The sequence below is a fragment of the Molossus molossus genome, unplaced genomic scaffold (genome assembly GCF_014108415.1).
Source record: "Molossus molossus isolate mMolMol1 unplaced genomic scaffold, mMolMol1.p scaffold_m16_p_3, whole genome shotgun sequence".
NCBI lineage: Eukaryota > Metazoa > Chordata > Mammalia > Chiroptera > Molossidae > Molossus > Molossus molossus.
In genome coordinates this window covers 78,372,759-78,396,636 of record NW_023425366.1, presented here as the reverse complement: position 1 = coordinate 78,396,636, position 23,878 = coordinate 78,372,759, and the positions used below count along the sequence as shown (strand labels likewise).

The window sequence follows — 23,878 nt, the reverse complement described above, 5'->3', positions numbered from 1 at the left end:
AGAGTGTTGGGGGGTGTTATATGTGCAGAGCAGATTTTGATTGACCATTTTGTGGACATATAAGTGGAGTTTATCACATTTACAAAAGCAATCTGTAATTCTATCTTAAATATTCCCCCTTTCCAGAACCTATTTTCTGGCTTCCCAAACATTATGGAAAATCAGTGGTTTCACCTAGTCCTAGCCTTGCTGATCTTGATGTTCACTTCACTTCCTCCCTCTATCTGCCCATTACTCTTTTACTGAACTTCTTGTTTATCCTGATGTCTTATCTCTTGTGCAAAGTCATTTCTCAGAGAACTTAGCAGATGACAGAATTATCTATTTAGATCATCTGTGTATGTTGGGAGGCTATTTTGATTTTATTATTTTCTATTGCACATTATCAAAATTTTGTAAAAATAATTATTTACAGCTCCATCATACAGATGCTCCATTCCGTAGATGCACTAAAATTGATCATTTCTGCATTGAAATAATGCAGTGAAATTCTCTTCCCTCCCTCCATGAAATTAGTTCTGACTTCAGGTTGTTTTTTGTTTTGTTTTTTATTCCTCACCCAAGGACAATTTTTTCCATTTATCATCAGATAGAGTGGGAGGGAGAGAGAGACAGAGAAACATTAATGTGATAGAGCCACATCACCTGGTTGCCTCCCACACAACCCAACCAGGGCCAGGGACAAACCACAACCCAGGTATGGGCCCCTGGCTGGAATCAAATCTGCAACTCATTGGTCCAAGGGCCAATGCTCTAACCGCTGAGCCAAACCGGCCAGGGCTCAGGTTATTTCTTTAGGACAGATTCATAGGGGTAACATTACTGAGAATTGTGATTTTTAAAAAGATTTTGATATATATTTCTAAATAACTTTGCAAAAGGGTTGTTCCACATAAAAATTTGAAGAAATTATTGAGGTCTTTATTGAATATAATTTAAAGTTAAATTTAAAAACTTTGCATTTTAGCTTCTAATTTATTGACTATATTTTGTGATAAGGATTTAGACATGTTGCTAATTGTCCCAAAATTGGGGGAACTTCATAGTAGTCCTCTTTTTTTAAAATTATATAAAGAATTTTAGCATTCATTTTTTTTAAGATTGAATTTTTTAGTTTTATCTAGATAAATTAATACATTATTTGTTTATATCGTACTGTATTCTGTGGTGGTAGCTAAAGGTTGATAAGGTGAAAATATGGTTTCATTTTCATATTAAAGTAGCAGGTTATTTTTATAACTAAAAGGAATAGCTATGGCAAAGAGCAGCAGTTATCTCTGAAGCCAAAATTTGACCCTTTTTTTTTTTTTCAGTTTCACTACTACTTAGAAAAAAATTTTTTAAGCTTTTGTTTTTATATATATATATATATATATATATATATATATATTTTTTTTTTTTTTTTAGTTTAAAGGAAAATGGAAAAAGTCCTCTATCAAAAGTTTGTTTTGGTGATGTCACAGAAATGTAGAGTAATAATGCCAAGAGAATATCTCATAGATTGGTGTGTGGTAAGAGTTGATGTGGAGAAAATGTGGGTTTGGGATTTAGACAAATCCCAAGTGTACCATTTATTTATTTATTGATAACTACTTAACTGCTTTGTCTTCCTGTAAGAAACTGAGGTTATAATTATTCACCTAATAAGGTTATGAGGAATTTAATTTATATGAATATAACCATGGGATAATAATAAAAATTTTAAAACTATTTTGAAATTATTTATTACAGAAAAATTATAAAAATGGTGCAAAGAATTTTCATGTATTTTTAATTTACAATTCCCTAAATGTTTACATTTACTGTATTTGTGTTTTCTATTTTTTTCAAATTTCTCTCTATATTTATATATTCTCTGTATTTATGGTATTGTTTGACCCGTTTGTGAGTAAGTTACAAACTTGATGCCTCTTTACCTATAAATTTTAGAATGGATTTTCTAAAATCAAAAAGATTTTTCTTATATAACACAGTAAAATTGTCAAAATCAGGAGATTAATACTGATACAGTACTATTATTTAATCCAGAAATTTTCAACCTTTTTCATCTCCTGGTACACATAAACTAATTATTAAAATTCTGCAGCACAGCAAAAAACATATTTTTACTGATCTGACCAAAAAATTAGGTATAATTTTGATTCATTCACACTGGGCAGCTATTATTATGCTGGCTGTGTCATTTTTTTTATTTAACAACCCAAGAGGTCAGTGCCCCTGAATAAATAGTGTCAGATATTACATGTTTTAAAAATTCTTGTGACACACTGGTTGAAAATTGCTGATCTAATCTATAGACCTTATTTAAACATCTATAATTATCCCACTAATCCATCAGAGAGAAATTTCTTTCTAGTTCATTCCAGGACCACTCATTGCATTTATTTACCACGTTTCTTCAGTCTCTATTAATCTTGAACACTCCTCAGTCTTCTTTTGTCTTTCATAACCCTGACATTTTTGAAATGTACAGACCACTTAATTTGTAGAATGTTTTAGTTGTATTTGTCTGTTGTCATGATTAGATTAAAGTTATAAATTTTTATCGAAACACCATTGAAGTAATGTTTTGTCTTAGTTCACGTCAGAAGGCACATGAATTATCCATTACTGGTGATGTTAATTCTGATCACTTGGTTAAGGTGTTAAGGTACTGTCTTTCAGATTTCTTCACTGTACAGTTACCATTTTTCATTCACAGTTAATAGGTGTCAAATGAGAAGATACTTTGAGACTGTATATAACCTGTTTCTTCTCAAACTATCAAACTTCCATCCACTAGTTTTAGTATAATTAGGATTCTTGTCTAAAACAGTTACTACCATGGTGATTACCAAGTGAATGATACTAGGAAATTTAATTTTAGCTGATCATTCTTCAGTGACCAAATTATAACCAGATGTCATGCTTTGAGTGCCTAGATTTATTTAGCCTGGAGAAGAAAATAATTATTAGGAGATATTTGAGTAATCATTTTAAGGAGTTTTCTGCAAAAAAAAAAAGAAGTGGACATAGTTTGTGTTGCTTCAGCAAGCAGTACTAGTGAATTTCACATTCATTAACTTTCAAACATATAATAGGGCTTTCCCACACTGGCACATACCACCTTGAAAAGCAGTGTATTTTCCATATAGAGGGAATAGTTTTACTGTTTTCTTGACTGCCTACTCTGGTGTCAACTCTGTGCTGGGCAACTGAGTACATCCATTCGTGTAATTTACAGAGTAACAGTTAAAATTTTCACATTGTTTAACTATAATTCAGTTAAGTGTGAAGTTAAATTCCTATCTGACTGACTCCAGGGCTCTTCCTCTTTGCTCTACATCTCACTGGTAGATGAAGGAGGACAGGTATTGAAGGGAGGTTGGATTCACTTATTCTTATTTTAATTCTAATTCTAAAACCTGTGATTGTATGAGAATGTCTGTTCCTTTGTACCATATGATACCTGCTGATTTCCAGATAGTATTAAGCTGTAACATATTCTTCATAAGAATACTTCTGTATCTCTGGGCAATAGATTTGTAATTTTAATAATGGCACAAAGGTTGACTTAAAAATATTTTGAGCTAGCTTGTGTAACTCTGCACGTTTCTATGATATCTGATAGAAACATAGAAATCAACAGTAACTTGCCTTTAGGTAGATAAAATAAGCTGAGTTTTTCAGATCTTGGATTTGAGGTGGTGGGAGTTCATTGAGATAATGTGCCCCAAAGAAAACTAAAAATATAGGCCAAGGGCTCAAGAGGGCGTTTGAAACTAGGTAGAAGTTTAGGAATTACCTACAGAGAGGATAATTGAAGAAATGGACTTGAATATAACTCCCAGCAGAGAAAGATTAGAAAAAAGAGGACTGAGAAAATACTTGTGATTTCCAAATTTTGAAATAATTAGTATTTCTGAGACTTGGGGAAAAGGAAGAATCTGTGTATGTCTAGATGTAGAAGAAGGACATTAGCACCAGGTGAAGATGTATTTCTCTTCAAGGAGCTTACAATCTTTGATAAAAAAAAAAATAAGTAAAAATTAGCACTTAGCTCAATGTTTATCAAGGTAAATAATAATGGAGGAGGCCTAGTTCAAAGAAGATAGATTAATGAGAAGGATTTGAAAAAATCCTTTAAAATATTTATTTATTTTAATCCTCACCAGAGATATTTTCTCAAATATCTTCAGATAGAGCGGGGTGGGGGGTACATCATTTGGTTGCCTCTTGCATGACCCTGACCAGGGCCAGAGACAAACCGCAACTGAGGTACGTGCCCTTGGTCGGAGTTGAACCCACGATTCTTTGGTCCGTGGGCCGACATTCTAACTGCTGAGCCATACTGGCTGGGGCCTTAAAAATATTTTTAAGCCCAAAGTAATAAACCAGTACAAGGTAAGAGAAGAAGAAAAAAGTCTTTATCTAATGATAGAATTAAAATAAAGGCAGTAATTCTCTTTATGTTCTCACCTAAACTTAGGTTGGAAACTAAAATAAACAGAAGGAGAAATATATGGGAAATAATTAGGAGGGGGAAAGTACTACCTTTATACCAGTCTTAAGCAGTCCCCAAAGTTAGAACTAGAAATATATAAAGAGAAGGTTTCTACTAACTTTGCACAGTGAGTGTGGCAGCCTATTGGAGAGGTAGTGGTATAACTCCTTATGGTTAGCATTTAACTTTTTTTCTTAGGTTCTTTCTGCCTCTCACCACACAAGATTTATGTTAAAATATTTTAATATTTTCTGCTTGTATGTTTATTGGCTTATCAGTATGTTAATATAATTATGTCTTCAACATAAAGATTTCCCAAATCATGGTTGTTGTTGTTGTTTTTCAGTCTGTTTGATGGCTTTGCAGACGGACTAGGAGTTGCTGAAGCCATTTCTTATGTGGATCCTCAATTCCTCACCTACATGGCACTAGAAGAACGCTTAGCCCAGGCTATGGAGGTATTTTAGTGACTGTGATGCCCATGTATAAGTTGGTGGGGTGCAAAATGATAAAAATCAAAAGTTTTTAACTGCTCTTAATAAAAGTGAATAATTTCCTCATCAGTTTAATAACAATTACTGAATACTGATTACCACCAGTGTGTATATATAAATCACAGTTGACATCCTGCCAATTTTCCCAGTGTTTACTACAAATTGGTTTCCCAGTTTTTACTACAGAATGGAAAATGTTCTGCTTACATTTAGAATATATACTCTTCCTCTATTGAATTATATGGATCTGTGAATCTGAAAATTTTATACACACATGCACAGGTTCATTTGTGAAATAAAATTGAAGATCTCTAAGGATATATTACAAATTACTTCCTTTTTTTGGTTCTCATAGATTCTAAATACTATCATGCTGCTTAATGTAGTTAGAAAATTTACTCCCCCTAGTCCCCACATACCTACACACTTTAATAAATGTAGCACATTTGGTTTCTAAGTTTGTCTTTCTTTTTTAATTTGACTAAAACACAAAAACGTATTTGTAATTGTATTTGCCTAAGGTGAAAAGCCCAACCAATCTGGGGAGACTTCCACTGCACTGGTGGTTTTCATTAAAAGAAGTCTTTCTTTAAATTACTTTTTCTAAAGTGATTTCTAAAGTAAGATGAACAGTAATAATGTGAATGAGTCAAAAGTGAGAGAACAAAAATGATTGAGGAAGCTTTAAGGGACATTATAATAGCATTTATCTTAAAATTTTCTAAGCTTAGAAAGTCCGGTTTAGATTCGTAAGTTAGATAATAGACAGGTAGGTAGATAGAGACAGACTGACCTGTCTATCTACACACACGCATGCACACACACTTAAGTTATCTCTGCTTTGGCATCACTTTTTTTTAATGTGTGTGTAATCTTCCATGGAGATTATTATTCTCGGTTATGTTTTATATGTTCTTGCACATATGTTCTTAAAGTGACCATACTAGGAGAAAAGTCAGAAAGAACATCATGAGACAAGAGACTTTTCCCAGATTTTTTAATTTGCTGGATTCTGACACATAGGAAATAATGGCACAGCATAACTTGCATCAGAAATATATATAAAGATTAAGGATCACTAACTTCCTTGAGCTAAATAAACTTTAAGAGACCACAGTGGAATACATGTATTCTAGGGTCTGCTTTTATAGTCTTGTCCATTCTTATGGCAGTGATTTATGATCTATAATATGAAGATACCTTAAAAAAAAGTTTTGAGAATGAAAAGTGTTGTTATTTGGTTATTTGTTACTAATGGGAAATGTGATATATTGATTGGTATCTTGAAAGAAGAGCCTAAGAGACTGATCATAGGAGATCATGCTAGGAAGAGGCACTAGCAGAATAGACAAAGACAAGAGGCGAGAAAGAGCAAGAGTATGTACAGGGAACTTACATTATTGGCTTCTGCTCTCAGGGAACCCAGTGGCACTGCCACTTTACTATTGTTCCCCATCTATCATTCGGCTTCCGATTAATGGTGTTGTGTCTCCCTTACCCACAGCTTAACAGCCTACTCAGATTTGAGCTTGAGACATGTTTCACACCTAGAGAATCAATACAGTCCTTTCTTTCTATCACTCTCTAGAAATCTTTATTTTTCTGTGTCTAGTACACATTTATTTAATCATTTTGAAAAATGAAACTACAATAATATATCTTTTATTATTTTTTTCCTTTTAGATTTAACACAACACTCTTTAAATGAAACAAAAACAAAATAATAAGACATCGTGCTTTTATTTGATATTTTCTCAAGCAGCCCTAACTCTTTTTGGTAGTAGATGTTTTTATTTCTGTTATTTTTTTAATACTAGACTGATTTTTCTTTTCAGGTAGTGGCTGTTGTGAAAATAGTGACAATAAACATTTGCCTCAGAGCTGTGTCTCAAATTTGAAAGAGAATAGGGCAAAATAGTTTAGATTTTTAACTGTTTGAAACAATATTGAAGCTTATTATTGCTCCAAAACATTTTTAGGAAAAAAGTATACCTTTGCACATTTACATTGACATCTAAAATTTTTGAGCATAAATTCTAAGTAATATTATTTACCCTATCATATCACTTTACAGTAAAAATATGTTCAAGAATTTTTTTTTTTTTTTTAATCCTCACCCGAGGATATTTTTCCATTTTTTTGTACAGATAGAGTGGGAGGGAGAGAGAGGAAGGGAGAGAGAGAGAGAAACATCGACGTGAAGGGACACATCGAGTGGCCGCCACCCACACGACCAACCAGGGCCGGGGACAAACTGCAACCGAAGTACGTGCCCTTAGTGGGAACCGAACCCGGGTCTCTCCGGACCGCAGGCAGACGCTCTAACCGCTGAGCCAAACTGGCCAGGGCTATGTTCAAGAATTTAAATGTAAAAAATAGAGTTAAAATTGTTAGCAGTGTTGATCAAAATCACACGTTTTTATCTAAAATTTATTTTTAAATTTATTGGGGTGACATTGGTTAATAAGATTATATAGGTTTCAAGCATACAATTCTATGATATGTTATCTATATATTGCATATATTAATTTTGATAAATAATTATTTAAACATAAGTAAAATTTTACTGGTAAAATGCATCTCTTAATGATGCATTTTAATTACTTTATGAGTTAATTTTATTTATTCCAAGAATGAGACATAGTTCTTTTTTTTATCTTTATGAATATAACTTTGAGAAATCTTGTTCACATAATTGATAGGGATGGAAGGAGTTTATCATAGCCTTTTCACTCAAGTCTTCTGAGATATTTGCTGAAATTACATCAATTTGACAAGTTGTTCGGATCCTCCTTCAATTTTTTTGAAAGCAGAGGATTGGAAGCCATCCACAGAGATTTGTTATTCAGTCCTTAGAGTTCAGTTTGAACCACGTATTTCAGATTTCTCCTTGGATAGGTAAGAAGTATGCTGTTATTTATAAAGTGAGGACAGAGTAGCATGTTACTGTAACTGCAGGAGCATTCTTACATCAGTTTGAGGAAAGATTACATAAGAAAGTTCATTAAAATTGAGTCTCTTAAGACCCTGCTTGGCCTTGGACCCCTTGGAAAGTCTTTACATACTTAACGGAGCACCTCATATACACTGGGGTGTAGGCCTTAGGCAGGTAGGTAGTACATGAGGCAAGAGCATGGGCTTTTGAGCTAGATTCATTTAGGCTATGTGACCTTGGACAGTGCATTTAATTTTGTTAAGCTTCTGGTCCTCATCTACAAAAATGGGAATAATAACCTTTACTTTGTGGGTTATTGTGAGATTATGTTTAAGCACTTAGCAAAATACTTGGTGCAGTGGGTAAGTTCTCAGTAAATGGCTATATCCAAAGATATATTCAAATCAGTCATCAGCCATCTGGTACTCATCTTACATATCTGGATTCAGTGGTCATTTCAAATCAGTATTAAATCATTTGTTACAAATCTCCATTCTTTTAAAACTCTAAATGCTGTTTTATTCCTTAGGAACTAAATTTTGTGCTGACAAAGGATTGTGTTACTTTAAACCTAGATATATTCCAGTTAGGCTGTTGAAGCTATTTAATTGTCTTTCTAACACTTGGACTAACTTTTGAAAATATTTTGCATTTCTCAGATGTAGATAGATTTTTACATCTTTACAGAGTTTCATAGCAGTGGCTATAAAATAGTTTCTTTTGCTCTTATTGCTTATAAGTGACCCCAGATCAACTTAAATATATATCAGTACCAAGGCAATAAATTCTTTCTACACATATGAAATTCCAGGTATTTATTAGCACTGCAATGTATAGATAATAGAAGGGAAAAATGAACCCACTGAGACAAACATGTATGAAAGCATAGTTAGCCTGGACTAACTCCCTAAAATGGAACTTACTGTAAATAGTATTCTCTCTTTGTTTATGTGTAACACAGATGAGTTCTTGCAGAGTCTATCTTGAGAAGTATATAAGGAATTGGAGGAGATTCATGCCTATAGTTATGTGAGAAAGAAGAGACAAATAACAAGCTCTTTCCATTTTCTATCTCTTGATGGGAAAGTTTAATAGAAAGAATTATTAACTCTAACAGGGGATTAGAGTAATAAGTGATTGCTTAGTAAGGAATAAAGATAATTCTAAATCAGTGGTTCTCAACCTTTGTGATGCCACAACCCTTTAATACAATTCCTCATGTTGTATGTGGGCAGACCTTCCTGGAGATGGATAAAGGAGCAGTGTTTCAGTTCCTAAGACCATCAGAAATAATGGTCTTAGGCGACCCCTGTGAAAGGGTCATTCGATCCCCAAAGGCGTCGCGACCCACAGGTTGAGAACTGCTGTAGAAAATACATATGTAAGGAGCAGCCACCACCTGTAGAGCAAAGATCTCCTCAGGAAGGGGCACCATTCCACTCCAGGGTGGTGCACAGCTGTGGCTTAATGAATGGAGGAGAGCTCAGTGGTGCTGTGCTGGCAGAACTTGTTGGAAATCAGCCCTGTAGAGTGCTAGGGAAGGCTAGTCATAAGGAGATGTCTAACTGGAAGCACTTTGCTACAGAGCCGTCCAAGGGCATGCTGGGGGAATGGACCTGCCCTGGGTGCTTCTGGCTACATGCACAACCAGAGCAAGAAGCTGGAGAAGCTGTGCACATTGCAGGAGTCTGGTGCTGGAGAAAGCCACACCTGTCACAGAAGCCTGCCAAGCAGGCACGCTGGGATTAGAAGGAAACCCCTTTTCCTCTTACACTGTCTCCTCAGCATCCTCTGTGAGCAGGCTTAACAGGACAGATGTCAGAAGGGAAGATATTTAAATGGCCCAAATCCATTTTCACAGGGCTGACAGAAATAGCAAATTTGGATCTAAAGAAGCAATATCAGTATCAATTTGGATAACTGAAACAGTCATCCCTTTCACTACTTGGATTCCATATATACCCTTCTATACACATATGAACTCTCATGCAACAACAATATTACTATATTTCTACCTGACAAGATACAGCTATTCTTACAAATGAAGTTTTCACCCTTTCCCCAGAATGAACAGATGAACCTTTCCAAGAGTCACTGTATCTATTGCTGGCAATAATCATTACTCCACAAATTAAGTCAGTCATACTAAACATTCTTTTATATGAAGATTAAATTGTAGAGTTAACTGCTATATGAAATAAAAATGGGAAGGAGAGAGTTAAAGAAAATAGCAGATACAAGTGAATACACATAACAAGCAAACAGAAACTATGAAGTTACTACTTGTTTCTGTATTTGGTCACAGCTCTAATTGACAGCTATGATTTTCTTCTGTCATAACCCACTCTGTATTTTCTCTGCTGTCAGCAAGAATCTCAGCCAGTTAGGAGTCTTTACTTGCTGAAGTGACCCAAACCTATGCCCTGAGGAGTCTGTGTCGTCAGTTTTCCTGCCCTTTTTAGCTGCTGTAGTTTTCTGGTAATTTTACTGTGGGACATAGAAGTACCAAAGATAAAAGTTCCACGTGAGATTATCACACAATTTTCAAGTCGAGGAAGGCTAGTCTGGAGGGAAAGCTACTTCTACTGGTAAAAGAAGGCCCACTGACTTCAAAATACAGTTGACCCTGTTTTGAACTTATACTTGTATTTTTTTCATCTTTGTAAACAGATAAAATTTCCATATGATTTTCTTAACATTTTCTTTTTTCTAGTTTAATGTAAGAATACAATATATAACATACAAAAAAATGTGTTAATTGACTTATGTTGCCAGTAGAGCTTCCAGTCAACAATAGACTACTAGTAGTTAACTTTTGGGAGAGTCAGAAGTTATATGTGGATTTTTGGCTAACTGGGGGTCAGCTCCTGTGTTATTCAAGTATCAACTGGAGTTGGTTTCATCTGACTACAGCCAGCTGTCCCCATTCGTACTACGTTTCAGAATTGTGTTCTTAAACCAGTCAATGATAACACTTTTTGAAAAACTTGACAAGACTGAGAATTAAGTTCTCATTTTTAAGTCAGCATTTTCCCAATTAAATTTTAGGTCTGATTTTCAGAAATGAGGGATTTTATTAGGGCTGTCATGAACACGCTTTGGTTCTCATGCTGTGCTTCCTTCTTAGAGTTAATGGGCCTGAGTTTGTCATTTTTCTCTTTGTAAATGTGCAAGGGCAATCACATGACAGTTTTTATAGCCATCATTACTCCCATAAGGCCAAGTATAGAAGCCAACTACCTGGGTTCCCAAGACACTTGCCGTAGTTGGCATTTCATTGCAGTTGGCCACAGTGATAGTTTGATTAATTGTGATGCCACTACAGGCCATGGATTGATAGCATCCTTTCCTATTAGCAAGGAGCTCAGCAGTGAGCTCAAGCCCAAAGGCCTAGCCAAATCAATCCCTATCTGCCATTCTTGCTTCATGGGGCCTGATACCAAGTCTGTATCAATCTGCGCTTAGTCACAAGAGAGAACAATAATTTGACCAGGGTAGGCTTAATATAAAAAATTATCGACTATAACAGGAGATTAGAATAATGAGGGATTAGCTACTAGGAAATAACGTGAACTCTATAGAACGTAGGAATAGCAGATTTAAAACAATCCTCTTAGGACTGAGACAGAGCACTCCACCTCTCTGCCCTAGAGGAGGACACCCTAGGACTGAGATGCAGACTGTTGGGAGGACACAGTCAGTGGCTCTTAGAGATGGTTTTGTGCTACTGTGCTGGCAGAAGTTGGTTGAAATCTGCTTTCTGGAGTGCTGCAGTAACTGTTCATAGGGAGGTGACTCACTGGAAGCACGCTGCTACAAAACCACCCAAGGTGGATGCCGTGGAGAGCAGCTGGCTACCTTATACTGTAGCTTTCAGGCCCTGGAGAAGCTACTCACCATGGAGGAGCCTGGTGCTAGAAAAGCCATCTCTGCTGTAAGCCCACACTAGGGAAGCCTGAGCACTGCAGGGGCCTTCCCAGCAAGTCCACTAGAAACAGGAAGCAAAGTCCTTCCTTTCTGTGCTGTCTCTCCAGCGCCCTCTGCTGACAGAGCCTAAGATCAAGCTAGGTGACAAAGAGAAAATCTTTAAAAGGCCCAGATCTATTGTCACAGAGCAGAAATGAAAGGTAAATTTGGAGCTAAGAGGCAGTAATTCAATTACCGGTGCACTAATTTTCTTGTTGCAATATCTCTGCAAATCCAGAGTCAAATTTGGTGTTGAGTATTATTAACTATATTAACACTGATGAACCTTTTTTTCTTTCTCCTTTTTCAGTCCTTACTTTGTTTTAGCCTTGACCTTATCCTTTATTGTAAGCCATTTCAAATCCTTTTTGGAAAGATATGAGTCATTGCTAAAATATCTAGGCTAGATCCTAAGTATACAAAGATTGTTTGCCGCCCTGGCCGGTTTGGCTCAGCGGTTAGAGTGTCGGCCTGCGGTCCAGAGAGACCTGGGTTCGGTTCCCGCTAGGGGCACGTACTTCGGTTCCAGTTTGTCCCCGGCCCTGGTTGGTCGTGCGGTGGCAGCCACTCGATGTGTCCCTTTCACATCGATGTTTCTCTCTCTCTATCTCTTCCTCTCTCTCCCTCCCACTCTATCTGTACAAAAAAAGGAAAAATGTCCTCGGGTGAGGATTGTTTGCCATCCATGAGAACACGTTAGCTATCAGGCAGAATCCTTCTCCTACCTATTTGTTGATTTTTTTTTTTATTGTGGTAACATACACATAACATAAAATTATATTTTTTAAGTATATAGCTGAGTGGCATTAAGTATATTATAAATTATAATTTCCCATTCCCTTTTCTACCCAGCCTGTGGCAACCATCATTCTTTCTGTTTCTATTTTACTATTTGAGGGACCTCATTTACATATAATCATATAATATTTATCCTCCCATGACTGGATTATTTCATAATGCCCTCAAGGTTTATCCATGTTGTAGCATGTGTCAGAACTTCCTTTTCAAGGCTGAATAATATTCCATTGTGTGTGTATATATAAAACATTTTTTCAGCTTTATGGAGAAATTGACATATAACATAAGTTTAACATATGCAGTGTATTGATTTGATGAACTGATATGATGAAGTCATTATCACAGTAGGGTTAGCAAATGCCTCCAATCACCTCATATAATTACCATTTCTTGTGGTGAGAACATTTAAGATTTACCTCTTAGCAATTTTCAAGTATATAGTACAATACCATTAACCATAATCACCATGATGTACAGTAGATCCCCTTAACTTACTCATCTTATCTTATAACTAGAAGTGTGTGCCCTTTAATCAGTACCTCCCCGTTTCTTCCATTCTCCAGCTCCCATAACCATCATCCTGCTCTCTGTTTCTATGAGTTCAGCTCTTTTAGATTCCACATATAAGTTATCTCATACACTATTTGTGTTTCTCTGTCTGACTTACTTTGCTTAGCATAATGCCCAAGGTCCATCCATGTTGTCACAAATGACAGGATTTCCTTCTTTCTCATGGCTGAATAGTATTTCATCATGTATTATATGCCATATCTTTTTAGGCATTCAGTGTTGATGGACGCTCAGGTTGTTTCCATATCTTGGCTATTATGAATAATGCTGCAGTAAACATGGGAGTACAGATACCTCTTCAGGATCCTGATTTTATTTTCTTTAGATATATACTCAGAAGTGGAATTGTTAGATTGTATGATAGTTCTATTTTCTACATTTTAAGGAACTTCTATACTGTTTTCCAGGGTGGTCATACCAATTTATATTCTTAGCAACAGTGTACAAGTATTCACTTATATTCATAGCTTTGCCAATACTTATCACTTGTCTTTTTGGTGATAGCCATTTGGTGACAGGTTTAAGGTGATATCTCATTGTGGTTTTTATTTGCATTTTCCTGATGATTAGTGATGTGAAGCATCTTTTCATGTACCTGTTGGTTATCCCTATGTCTTAGCTAAATGTCTAAGTTCCTCTGCTCGTTTTTTAATCAGATTGTTTTGTTGTTGTTACTGAGTTGCATGACTTTCTTACATGTTTTGGATATTAACTAACCCCTTATCAGATATATGATTTGCAAATATTTTCTTCCAGTTCACAAATTGGCTTTTTATTTTGTTGATTGTTTCCTTCACTGAGCATAGCTTTTTAGTTTGATGTAGTTTCATTTATTTTTGCTTTTGTTGCCTGTGCATTTTTGGTCATTACCAAAAAATCATTGCCAAGACCAATGTCAAAGAACGTTTCCCCAGTGTTTTCTTCTAGGAATTTTGCAGTTTCAGGTCTTATGTTTAAATATTGGCTCCATTTTGAGTTAATTTTTCTGAGTGGTATATTGAAGAGGTCCAGTTTCATTCACATGGTTATTCTTCTTCATGTGATTATCTGGTTTTCCAAGGACTATTTATTGAAGAGATTATCCTTCTCCCATTGAGTATTTTTGGCCCCCGTATCAAATATTGTCTGTACATGCTAGAGTTTATTCCTGGGTTCCTGATTCTGTTCCATTGAACTCTTGTGTCCATTTTAATACAAGTACCATAATGTTTGGATTACTATAATTGTGTGGTATAGTTTGAAATCAAGAAATGTGGTGCCCCCAGCTTTTTTTATTCTTTGCTTTGGCTATTCAGGGTTTTTTTTTGTGATTCCATACAAATTTTACTATTGTTTTTTAAATTTCTGTGAAAATATGCCACTGGACTTTTTATAGGGATTACATTAAATCTGTAGATTGCTTTGGGTAGTATGGACATTTTAATAGTATTAATTCTTCTAATCCATGGAAATGGGATATCTTTCCATTATTTGTGTCCTCAATTTCTTTTATCAGTGTCACGTAGTTTCCAGTGTACAGATCTTTCACCTCTTTGGTTAAGTGTATTCCTAAGTATTTTATTGTTTTGATACTATTACAAATGGGATTATTTCCTTTATTTTTCAGAAATGTCATTGTAATATATAGAAATAAAATCTGATTTTTTTATGTTTCTTTTGTATCCTACAACTTCACTGAATTTATTGATTAGTTTTAACAGGGGTGTGTGTGTGTGTGTGTGTGTGTGTGTGTGTGTGTGTAGTCTTTAAGATTTTCTATATATAAGATTGTATCTGCAAATAGAGACAATTTTACTTACTTCTTTTTGATTGGGATACCTTTTGTTTTTTCCCTTGCCTGATTGCTCTGCTAGGACTTCCAGTACTAAGTTGAACTGGAGTGCTGATCTTAGATGAAAAACTTTCAACCTTTCACTGTTGATTATGATGTTAGCTGTGTGATTTATATTATATATATACCATTGTTATGTTGAGATATCTTCCTTTTATACCCAATTTGTTGAGAGTTTTTACATGAAAGAGTGCTGTGTTTTGGCAAATGCTTTTTATGCATGTATTGAGATGATCGTAAGATTTTTAGCTTTAATTCTATAAATGTGATGTACTATCCTTGCATCCCAGGGGTAAATCACACTTGATCATGGTGTATGATCATTTAAATATTCTGTTGAATTCAGTTTGCTAGTATTTTGTTGAGGATTTTTGTATTTATGTTCATCAGGGTTATGGGCTATAATTTTCTTTTTTTGTACAGTCCTTATCTGACCTTGAATATCAGGGTAATGCTGACCTCATACAATAAGTTTGGGAGTGTTTCCTCCTCCTCATTTTTTTGAAAGAGCTTAAGAAGGATTGGCATTAATTCTTCCACGTTTGATAGAATTTCCCAGGGCTATAACCTGATCCTGGGTTTTTCTTTGTTGGAAGAGTTTTACTTACTGATTCAATTTTCTTGTTTAGACTTTCTATTTCTTCATGATTCATTCTTGATAAGTTGTATGTTTCTAGGAATTTACCCATTTCTTCTAGGTTATCCAATGTGTTTGAACATACTTGTTCATGATAACTCTCCTATGATCGTTTGTATTTCTGGAGTATCAGGGTAATGTCTCCTCTATCATTCTGATTTTATTTGAATCTTCTCTCTTTTTTTCTTTGTCTAGCTAAGGGTTTGTCAACTTTGTTTATCTTACCAAAAAACCCAACTCTTAGTTCTATTGATACTTTCTATTGTTTTTCTGGTCTATACTTCATTTTTTTCTGCTGTGATCTTTATTCTCTTTTCTACTGCCTTTCGGCTCAGTTTGTTCTTTTCTTAGTCCTTGAGGTGTAAAGTTAAGTTGTTTATATCATATTTTTTAACCTTATTATTACTTCCTTGACCCATTGGTTGTTCAGGAGTGTGTTAATTTCCACATATTTGTGAATTTTCCATATTCTTCCTGTTAACAGTTTGTTTCTTGCCATTTTGGTCAGAAAAGATAGTTGGTATGATTTTAGTCTTCTTAAATTTGCTTAGACTTGTTTTGTGACCTATTATATGATCTGTCCTGGAGAATATTCCATGTGCACTTAAGAAGAATATGTATTCTGCTGTTTTAATGTTCTTATAGGTCTATTAGTTTTATTTAATCTAAGGTATAGTTCAAGTCCAGTGTTTCCTTTTTTATTTTCTGTCTGGATGATCTAACTATTGTTGAAAGCAAAGTATTAAAATCCCTTACTGTTATTGTATTTTGGTCTAACCTCACTTATGATCTTTTTTTATTTGCTTAATATATTTAGTTGCTCTAATGTGGGGTGTGTGTTTATTAATGATTTTTATATCCTCTTGATGAGCTGACCCTTTATCATTATAATCTTCTTGGTTTCTTCTTTCTTTTTTTTTGCTTGAAGTTTATTTTGTTTCATGTTAGTGTAGTCCTTCCTGCTCCCTTTGGTTTCCACTTTCATGGAACATCTGTTTTCATTCCTTCACTTTGAGCCTACGTGTGTCCATAAGCTGAAGTGATTCTCTTGTAGGCAGTATATAGTTGGGTCTTGTCTTTTTATTCATCTAACCTCTCTATGCCTTTTGAGTGGATAGTTTATTCAGTTTACTTTTAGAGCAATTATTGATAGATAAGGGCTTACTTATACTATGTTATTGTTGTCTGGCTGTTTTCTAGTTCCTTTGTTTCTCCCTCTCTTGCTATCTTCTTTTATGACTTGATGATTTTCCATAGTGGCATTCTTTGATTGCCTTCTCTTTATCGTTTGTAAATCTGATGCAGATTTTTGCTTCGTAGTTACCATGAGGCTTAACATAAAATATCTTAACAGTCTGTGTTATGCTGATAACATCTATTACATACAAAAGCTCTACCCTTTTATTTCCCCTCATATTTTTGAGGTCACAGTTTATTTATTTTTTATATGTATATTCTTTAACAAATTATTGTAGGTATAGTTATTTGAATACTCTTGTTCTTTAACCTTTGTACTTGAGTAAAGTGGTTAATATACGGTCATATTACAGTATTCGAGTATTCTGAATTTGACAATATGCTTACCTTTACCAATCACATTTATTTATCTGTTTATCTGTCAATAGATACTTGGGTTGTTTCTACCTTTTGGGACTTGTGTATGTAAGTCCTACCTGAAGTTCTAATCTGATTGTGGCCAGAAAGTTGAATCGGTCCACAAAAAGATGAGGGTGCCTTGCACTAGATGATCATATGATCTAATGTTCTTTCTTTTTTTGTTAGAATAATAACTTTATACAAACTTTTGATTTTTTTTTTATCCTTACCCAAGGACATCTTTTCATTTTTTGTTCAGATAGAGTGGGAGGGAGAGAGAGGAAGGGAGGGAGAGAGAGAAACATTGACGTGAAAGGGGCACATGGAGTGGTTGCCACCCATACAACCCAACCGGGGCCGGGGACAAACCACAATTGAGGTACATGCCCTTAGCAGGAACCGAACCCGGGTCTCTCTGAACTATAGGCCAACACTCCAGCCGCTGAGCCAAACTGGCGAGGGCTATACAAACTTTTGAAGCCCCATATAAAGTTCACAACCCAGATAACCTAATAATACCTGGTGAACTAGTAATGTGGGTGTGCCACCTCTGTGATAGTAGTAGATACTGCTATTCAGAAATGCAGTTTTTGATTCCATACCTTGAATATCTATTAACCATGGCCACATTTTATCTTTCATGAGTGAACCTGTTCAAAATGTTTACATCTTTATAGTACTGATCCCATGCATATGGACACTCATAAGTTGGATGACGTAACCACTCTTCTGAAAATATAAATATGATGGGGCAAGTAGATGGTTATTGTATTTGGCACATTGAGACAAGATAGAACTTTTGTTATACTTGTGAAAAGTAGGGCTTTTATATTTTGGTATGTTTTTGATGTTTTGGTTTGATGGTGGTGATGATGCTTTCTTTTGAAAGGAGGCAAAAAGGCCAGGGGACTGAAGCAAAAGAAACTAACAGGAAGAGACTAATGATGGATATAATGTTGGAAGATGCCTTAAGAATAGTTTCTGGCCCTGACCAGTTTGGCTCAGCGATTAGAGCGTCAGCCTGCGGTCCGGAGAGACCCAGGTTCGGTTCCCGCTAAGGGCATGTACTTCTGTTGCAGTTTGTCCCCGGCCCTGGTTGGTCGTGCGGGTGGCAGCCACTCGATGTGTCCCTTCACGTCGATGTTTCTCACTCTCTCTCCCTCCCACTCTATCTGTACAAAAAATGGAAAAAATATCCTCGGGTGAGGATAAAAAAATTAAAAAAAAAAAAGAATAGTTTCTGTTACTGTGTTAAAGTGTTTCCTAACAAAGAACTGTGACTTGTATTTTTCAGACTGCCTTGGCACATTTAGAGTCTCTTGCAGTAGATGTTGAGGTGGCCAATCCACCAGCCAGTAAGGAAAGCATTGATGGTCTTCCAGAGACACTTGTTCTTGAAGATCACACTGGTAAGGGCAAAGTTGACCTCTGATGTTGAATGACACATTGCATGATTAAGTATATGATCAATGCACCCAGAAGATAAAAATACTATTAGACACTTCTATTAGATTTTCTATGAAACCAGATTCTGACAAACTTTTATCTAGTGGAAGAATATTTGTAATTTATTAAATGATAGGTTGGGACAAATGTTTCCTAGTCAAGTTTCTACAAAAGCAGTGTTTATTAAATTTCAAATTGTCATATATTAGAAACATGTTTTGACAATTCATTGATCAAAGTCTGGTTCATTTGTCTTTTACAGGTATCATTTGTGAGTTCACATGTTGATTTTCAGTTTTATTAAAATTGAATTTTATTGGACTAATATATCGAATTACTTGTCATTTTCAGCTATTGGTCAGGAGCAGTGCTGTCCAATCTGTTGCAGTGAGTATATTAAGGATGATATAGCAACAGAATTACCCTGCCACCATTTCTTTCACAAACCTTGTGTCTCAATTTGGCTGCAAAAGGTGAGTTTTAGATTTACTTCTTTTAAGTTAATATTTTAGTAGTTTTCTCCTGCAAGTTAATGATGATAGTGATGTCTTTTAATCCTGTTTTATTTAGTTACATACTTGTAGTAGGTTTGAGTTGAGTTTAATTCAATTTAATTAAAATTAGTTTTCTCTTAATGACTACAGATTAATGATAATATCAAACTATTTTACTTTACTAGCATTGTCTAAAGAGCAATATAGACAACATGAACTACTTAACATATTTAATCATATTCTGGAAATTTTGTGTTTTGAAAAGAATCTCAAGCAAAGATGTTTTTGGCACTACTTAGAGTACTGTAACAATAGACTGATAAGCTGTTAATATGTATCAGTGTCACTGAAAATGTATTTGTTTTGTTTTTAAGATAATGATACTGTTTTGTCTTTCTTAAGATACTTATGTGGCAATGAAGACCTTTTCATTGGCTATGAACTTGTTTTTCCTCCCTCTAGTCAGGAACATGCCCTGTGTGCCGCCGTCATTTCCCACCTGCAGTTATCGAAGCATCTGCAGCTGCTGCCTCTGAGCCTGGTCACGACGCCCCACCTTCAAATGACAGTACTGCAGAAGCTCCTTAAACCTGAACACTTGCGTGAGATCAGTCTATCAGAGTAAATCTGCAAATTCCTTCTAAACGTGATGTGCAAATAATTATATATAAATATATTAAAATGCTATATATAGTCTATGCCATAGTTTAGAAAGAGAATATTGACCTTTCTAAACTAAATTTAGGTTTGCAGAAAGTACTAACATTTTCAAGCCGAGTGTTGAAGCAGTACATCCATTTTTTTTAGTTGAAGATGTTGATATTAATTGTAAAAGTCAAGCTTATCACTTAACTCTCTCCAGAAGAAATAATCGTCTATGTGGCACGCATTATTGGTTTTTTCTGAAGTACTGCCACTGAGTGATTATGATAAAGCTCTCCTATTTGCATCAAATGTGAAGACTACAACAGTAGTAAAATTTGGTTTCATTGGAAATAAAAAGGATTCTAAAGCATGCTTTTTCATTGGTCCCTTTGCCTTTTGCTACATCAAAACCCCTTGGTTTATAATACTAAGTGGTTTTTTAGGAACGTGTCTAGTCTTCCATCTTTGTTGAAAATCAGGACTTTCTAAGAATGTCAAACAAACGCTGAAATTCTGGCTAGAGCATCACAAAATTTCAAAATCTTAAATATCCCTGGAAATGGTTAGGTAGTAAAGTGAATTATTATTTTTTTTAATGTTGGATGTGCTTAAAGTAAGGTCAGTAAAGCATATGAACAATCTAGTGTGCTCAGCACTTAATAATAAGATGAATTAGATGGCCTTATAGAAATCTTTTCTACTTGGTTAAAATTATACTTGAAGGTCCAGAACATGCATGGCATATTTGTTAAATAACTATTGGGTATAGTTTAAGGTAATTTTGGTTCTGGAATATTTCGGAAAGTCTGAAAACATGCATAAAGTGTTTTTAACACTCATTTTGTTGTATCCTAAAGGAAAATCTGAAACCTTAAAAAAACTACATTAACTGTTCTGACTTGTATAAAGCATAATATTGATGGGTATAGGACAGATTTGGCCATACCCTTTTACAACATATCTAAACCTTACTGTGTTATAATTTATTTCTTTAAAGTATTCCTGAACAAAGATTATTTATATTACATAATCAGTATTTGTTTCTTTACACTAATTTATTTTGATAAGGTTATTCACTTGGAACTAAAATTAAAATAGGTAGTTTCAAATTAAGCCAAATTAAGCCGTGGCTGAAAAGGGAATAGATTATATGATTGCCTAGTGACTGTGTGAGCAGAACTTAACATGTAACACAGCTTCTTTCTTATTTTCCTTTGTTTAAAGGAGAAAAGAAGATCCTGACCTCAGATTTACCCTCTAAAAGAGTTCTGTTCAAAAGCTTCTACAAAAGTAAGGAAGTCAGCTTTCCTTATTCTTTTTTATGGGAAATTGACCTACAAGGTCATCTTCATAATTACATAACCCCAAACTAAGACTGCACCGCATTTTGTGTAGGTGATCACACCCAATAGGCAATTATGTATAAACATGGACGTAATGTTTAACTTACAGATATGATTCAATATCAAACACCCGAGAATGATGGCTGTTAGAATACCGCATTTGAGCAAGTAAAATAGTAAAGCACATAGTGAATGTACATTCATTTGAGTAGTACATTGATAATTTAGTTTGGACATATAAAAGGAGTGTTTATGTGGCTTTCCAAATGCAAAATTACATTTATTTGTGTAATTTTTGAGTATTTATATTCCATCTCTTTTCATTCTTAAAAATAAATTTTCACTGTTGTCACATTTGAGGCATAAATATAAGGAACATAACACTTGCATTCTAATTTTTGCATATATTGTAAATGTGTCTGGTATTTACAGCAAAATACTGTGTATCCTTTGATGAGTAAAACAAAGCTGAACATTGCATGCATGTAATGTGGTGACTTTGTAATCGAGGGCTCTTTGGGGCTCCTGTGACTTTGGAAATGCTTACATACAGGCCTTAATGTTGCATTAGCTAGCATGTTTCCTTCTGATGTATATAGTCTCTGTTGTATAAACTAATCTTTGCTTGTTTTCTACTCTGTGATCTTACCATACCATATTTCATTGATGATCAGTTAGTGTCAAGGAGTCAAATCAGATTAAAATTAATCCACACGTGTATATTGTGAAAATCTGTGGCTAGTAGGATTTTTGTTTGTTTTTTGGTTTCCAGAAATTTGTGGCTAGTATGTTTTTTGTTGTTGTTGTTTCCTTTGAGTAATATTGATCAGTTGTGATACCTACTGGTTAAACTGACCACTACAAATTTTTTTGTAATAAGCCACACATTATATTTAGGCAATATTAAAGGACCTTGGTTTTCTTTTCCTAGATAGCAGCTGTTCCAAAGAAAATATTTCTTCTTTGCCTGTTAAGATTTAGCTATTATTTGCCAGTTGTTTTGAGGTTTTCGTTCCAAACTCAACCAGCAGTGTTGAGAGCTGAACATAAGATAGCTGTTGTACTTTTTGCTTTCCGTCTGCTTCTGTCCTTCATTCTTGGCTCCCTGTTATCTATAAACAGCTGCTATGAAGGAGAAAAGTTGAATAAGAGTTGGCTTATAACAATTTTTAAAGAAAATTGAGGTTTTAGGATTTTCATTGTGACAAGCTGATGAAAGCTGAGGTTGACAAGTTCAGACACCAAAATATTGTTTGATCAGATCTTGAATCCTTTTGTAAAAGTTAAGACTATATGAAGGTAAATTAGATATAAATATAAGTAATAAAAATGTTTTTCACTTATTTCTCTACTATATGTTAAGTGACTTGACCTAATTTTATTTTTTTTTAAACATTTTCTCTTTTCATGTAATATAAATGCTGATATTTAAAGGTAAATCCATGTGGATTTCTTTTTTGTTTCTTAATTGTTTATCTCTAAGCTAACTAACTTTTAAGATTATTTGTGATCTGGATTTATATATAAGCTGTTAAATATATATGAACTGTTAAAATGGAATGCAAGTTTTTCAAAAGCCCAGGTCTAACTGTAATGATTGGTTTATTGTTCTACAACTCCAGTCTATCATTTTCCATGTAAATCATAAACAATAAACAGGATATACTCAGTGGTCATTTCTAATATTTAATTGTGCAGTCGTATCACTTCTATAATGTAACTCGTGGAGGATTTAGAATTAATGCCAAAGAATACCGCTGTCAAGAAGGTCTGAAACAGGCTCCAGAGCACATGATTTTGTAGTCCTTGAACTATGATCTAAGAAGGCCCGGAGACAGAGCCCAGCTATATAGAAGTAGTTGATGGACTTTTTTCTGAAAGGTTCTGAAGGAGTAGTCTCTGCTATCTGCTGTCCACCGCCATAGCAATCCAGTATGTTCAGCAAAGCCCGACTTCCACACTAACTCAGGTCTGCAGAAACCCTCCGAAGTTCCAGGGTGGATGCCCGCCTCACTTCAGTGCCTTCTCCAAATCGGGTGTGGCAGTAATGTCAGATCTACCTCATGGTTTCCAAAAGGTTCAAAAACCTCACCCATTTCAGAAGGGTAAGCTGAGAACAATTATGCCTGTATTAAGTTACAAAACTATAATCATCTTGTTTGGAAGCTTTTGGAAAGTTTATAATTCTGATTTTCCCTTAATATAATAAACATTTACTAGAATCATGCAATCTCAGCCTGGCCGGTGTGGCTCAGTGGATTGAGCATCGTCCCATGGACTGAGAGGTCCCAGTTCGATTCCCAGTCAGGGCACATGCCTGGGTTGCTCACATCAATGTCCTAGCTCTCTCTCAAAAATCAATAAAAACATTATTTTTTTAAAAAGAAAAGTGCAATCGCAGAGCTAGAAACAGCAATGGTACACACCTCTCTCTAATGCCAAAATCTATTTATAATTTTGTCATATGATTTTTATGAAGGTGCTGCTTCAGAGGATGGATTTTATTCATTGTTAGAATTGTCACTCAGGTGCTTTTGTAAATAGCATGCATTTGGAACTACATAGAAAGGCCCTGTCTCTTGTGTGTTGCCACCTCTTCATATCTTCCCCAGGCTTCACACTTTTCTCAGATCTTGCATG

At 35.0% G+C, this 23,878-nt stretch overlaps 1 protein-coding gene across 2 annotated transcripts in view; it reads left to right on the top strand.

The window, feature by feature from the left end:
- Nucleotides 1–22,627, top strand: part of PJA2 (praja ring finger ubiquitin ligase 2) — a 76,577-nt gene extending 53,950 nt beyond the window's left edge. The window contains exons 7-11 of one of the 2 annotated variants that reach the window (XM_036279205.1): nt 4,830–4,941; nt 18,605–18,719; nt 19,108–19,229; nt 19,713–19,871; nt 21,120–22,616. In XM_036279205.1, the coding sequence (XP_036135098.1) occupies nt 4,830–4,941; nt 18,605–18,719; nt 19,108–19,229; nt 19,713–19,838 (475 nt within the window). In that variant the 3' untranslated portion in view covers nt 19,839–19,871; nt 21,120–22,616. Of the gene's footprint in view, nt 1–4,829; nt 4,942–18,604; nt 18,720–19,107; nt 19,230–19,712 lie in introns of both variants that reach the window. The other variant, XM_036279206.1, reaches the window with a different exon arrangement.
- Nucleotides 22,628–23,878: the final 1,251 nt, after the last annotated feature.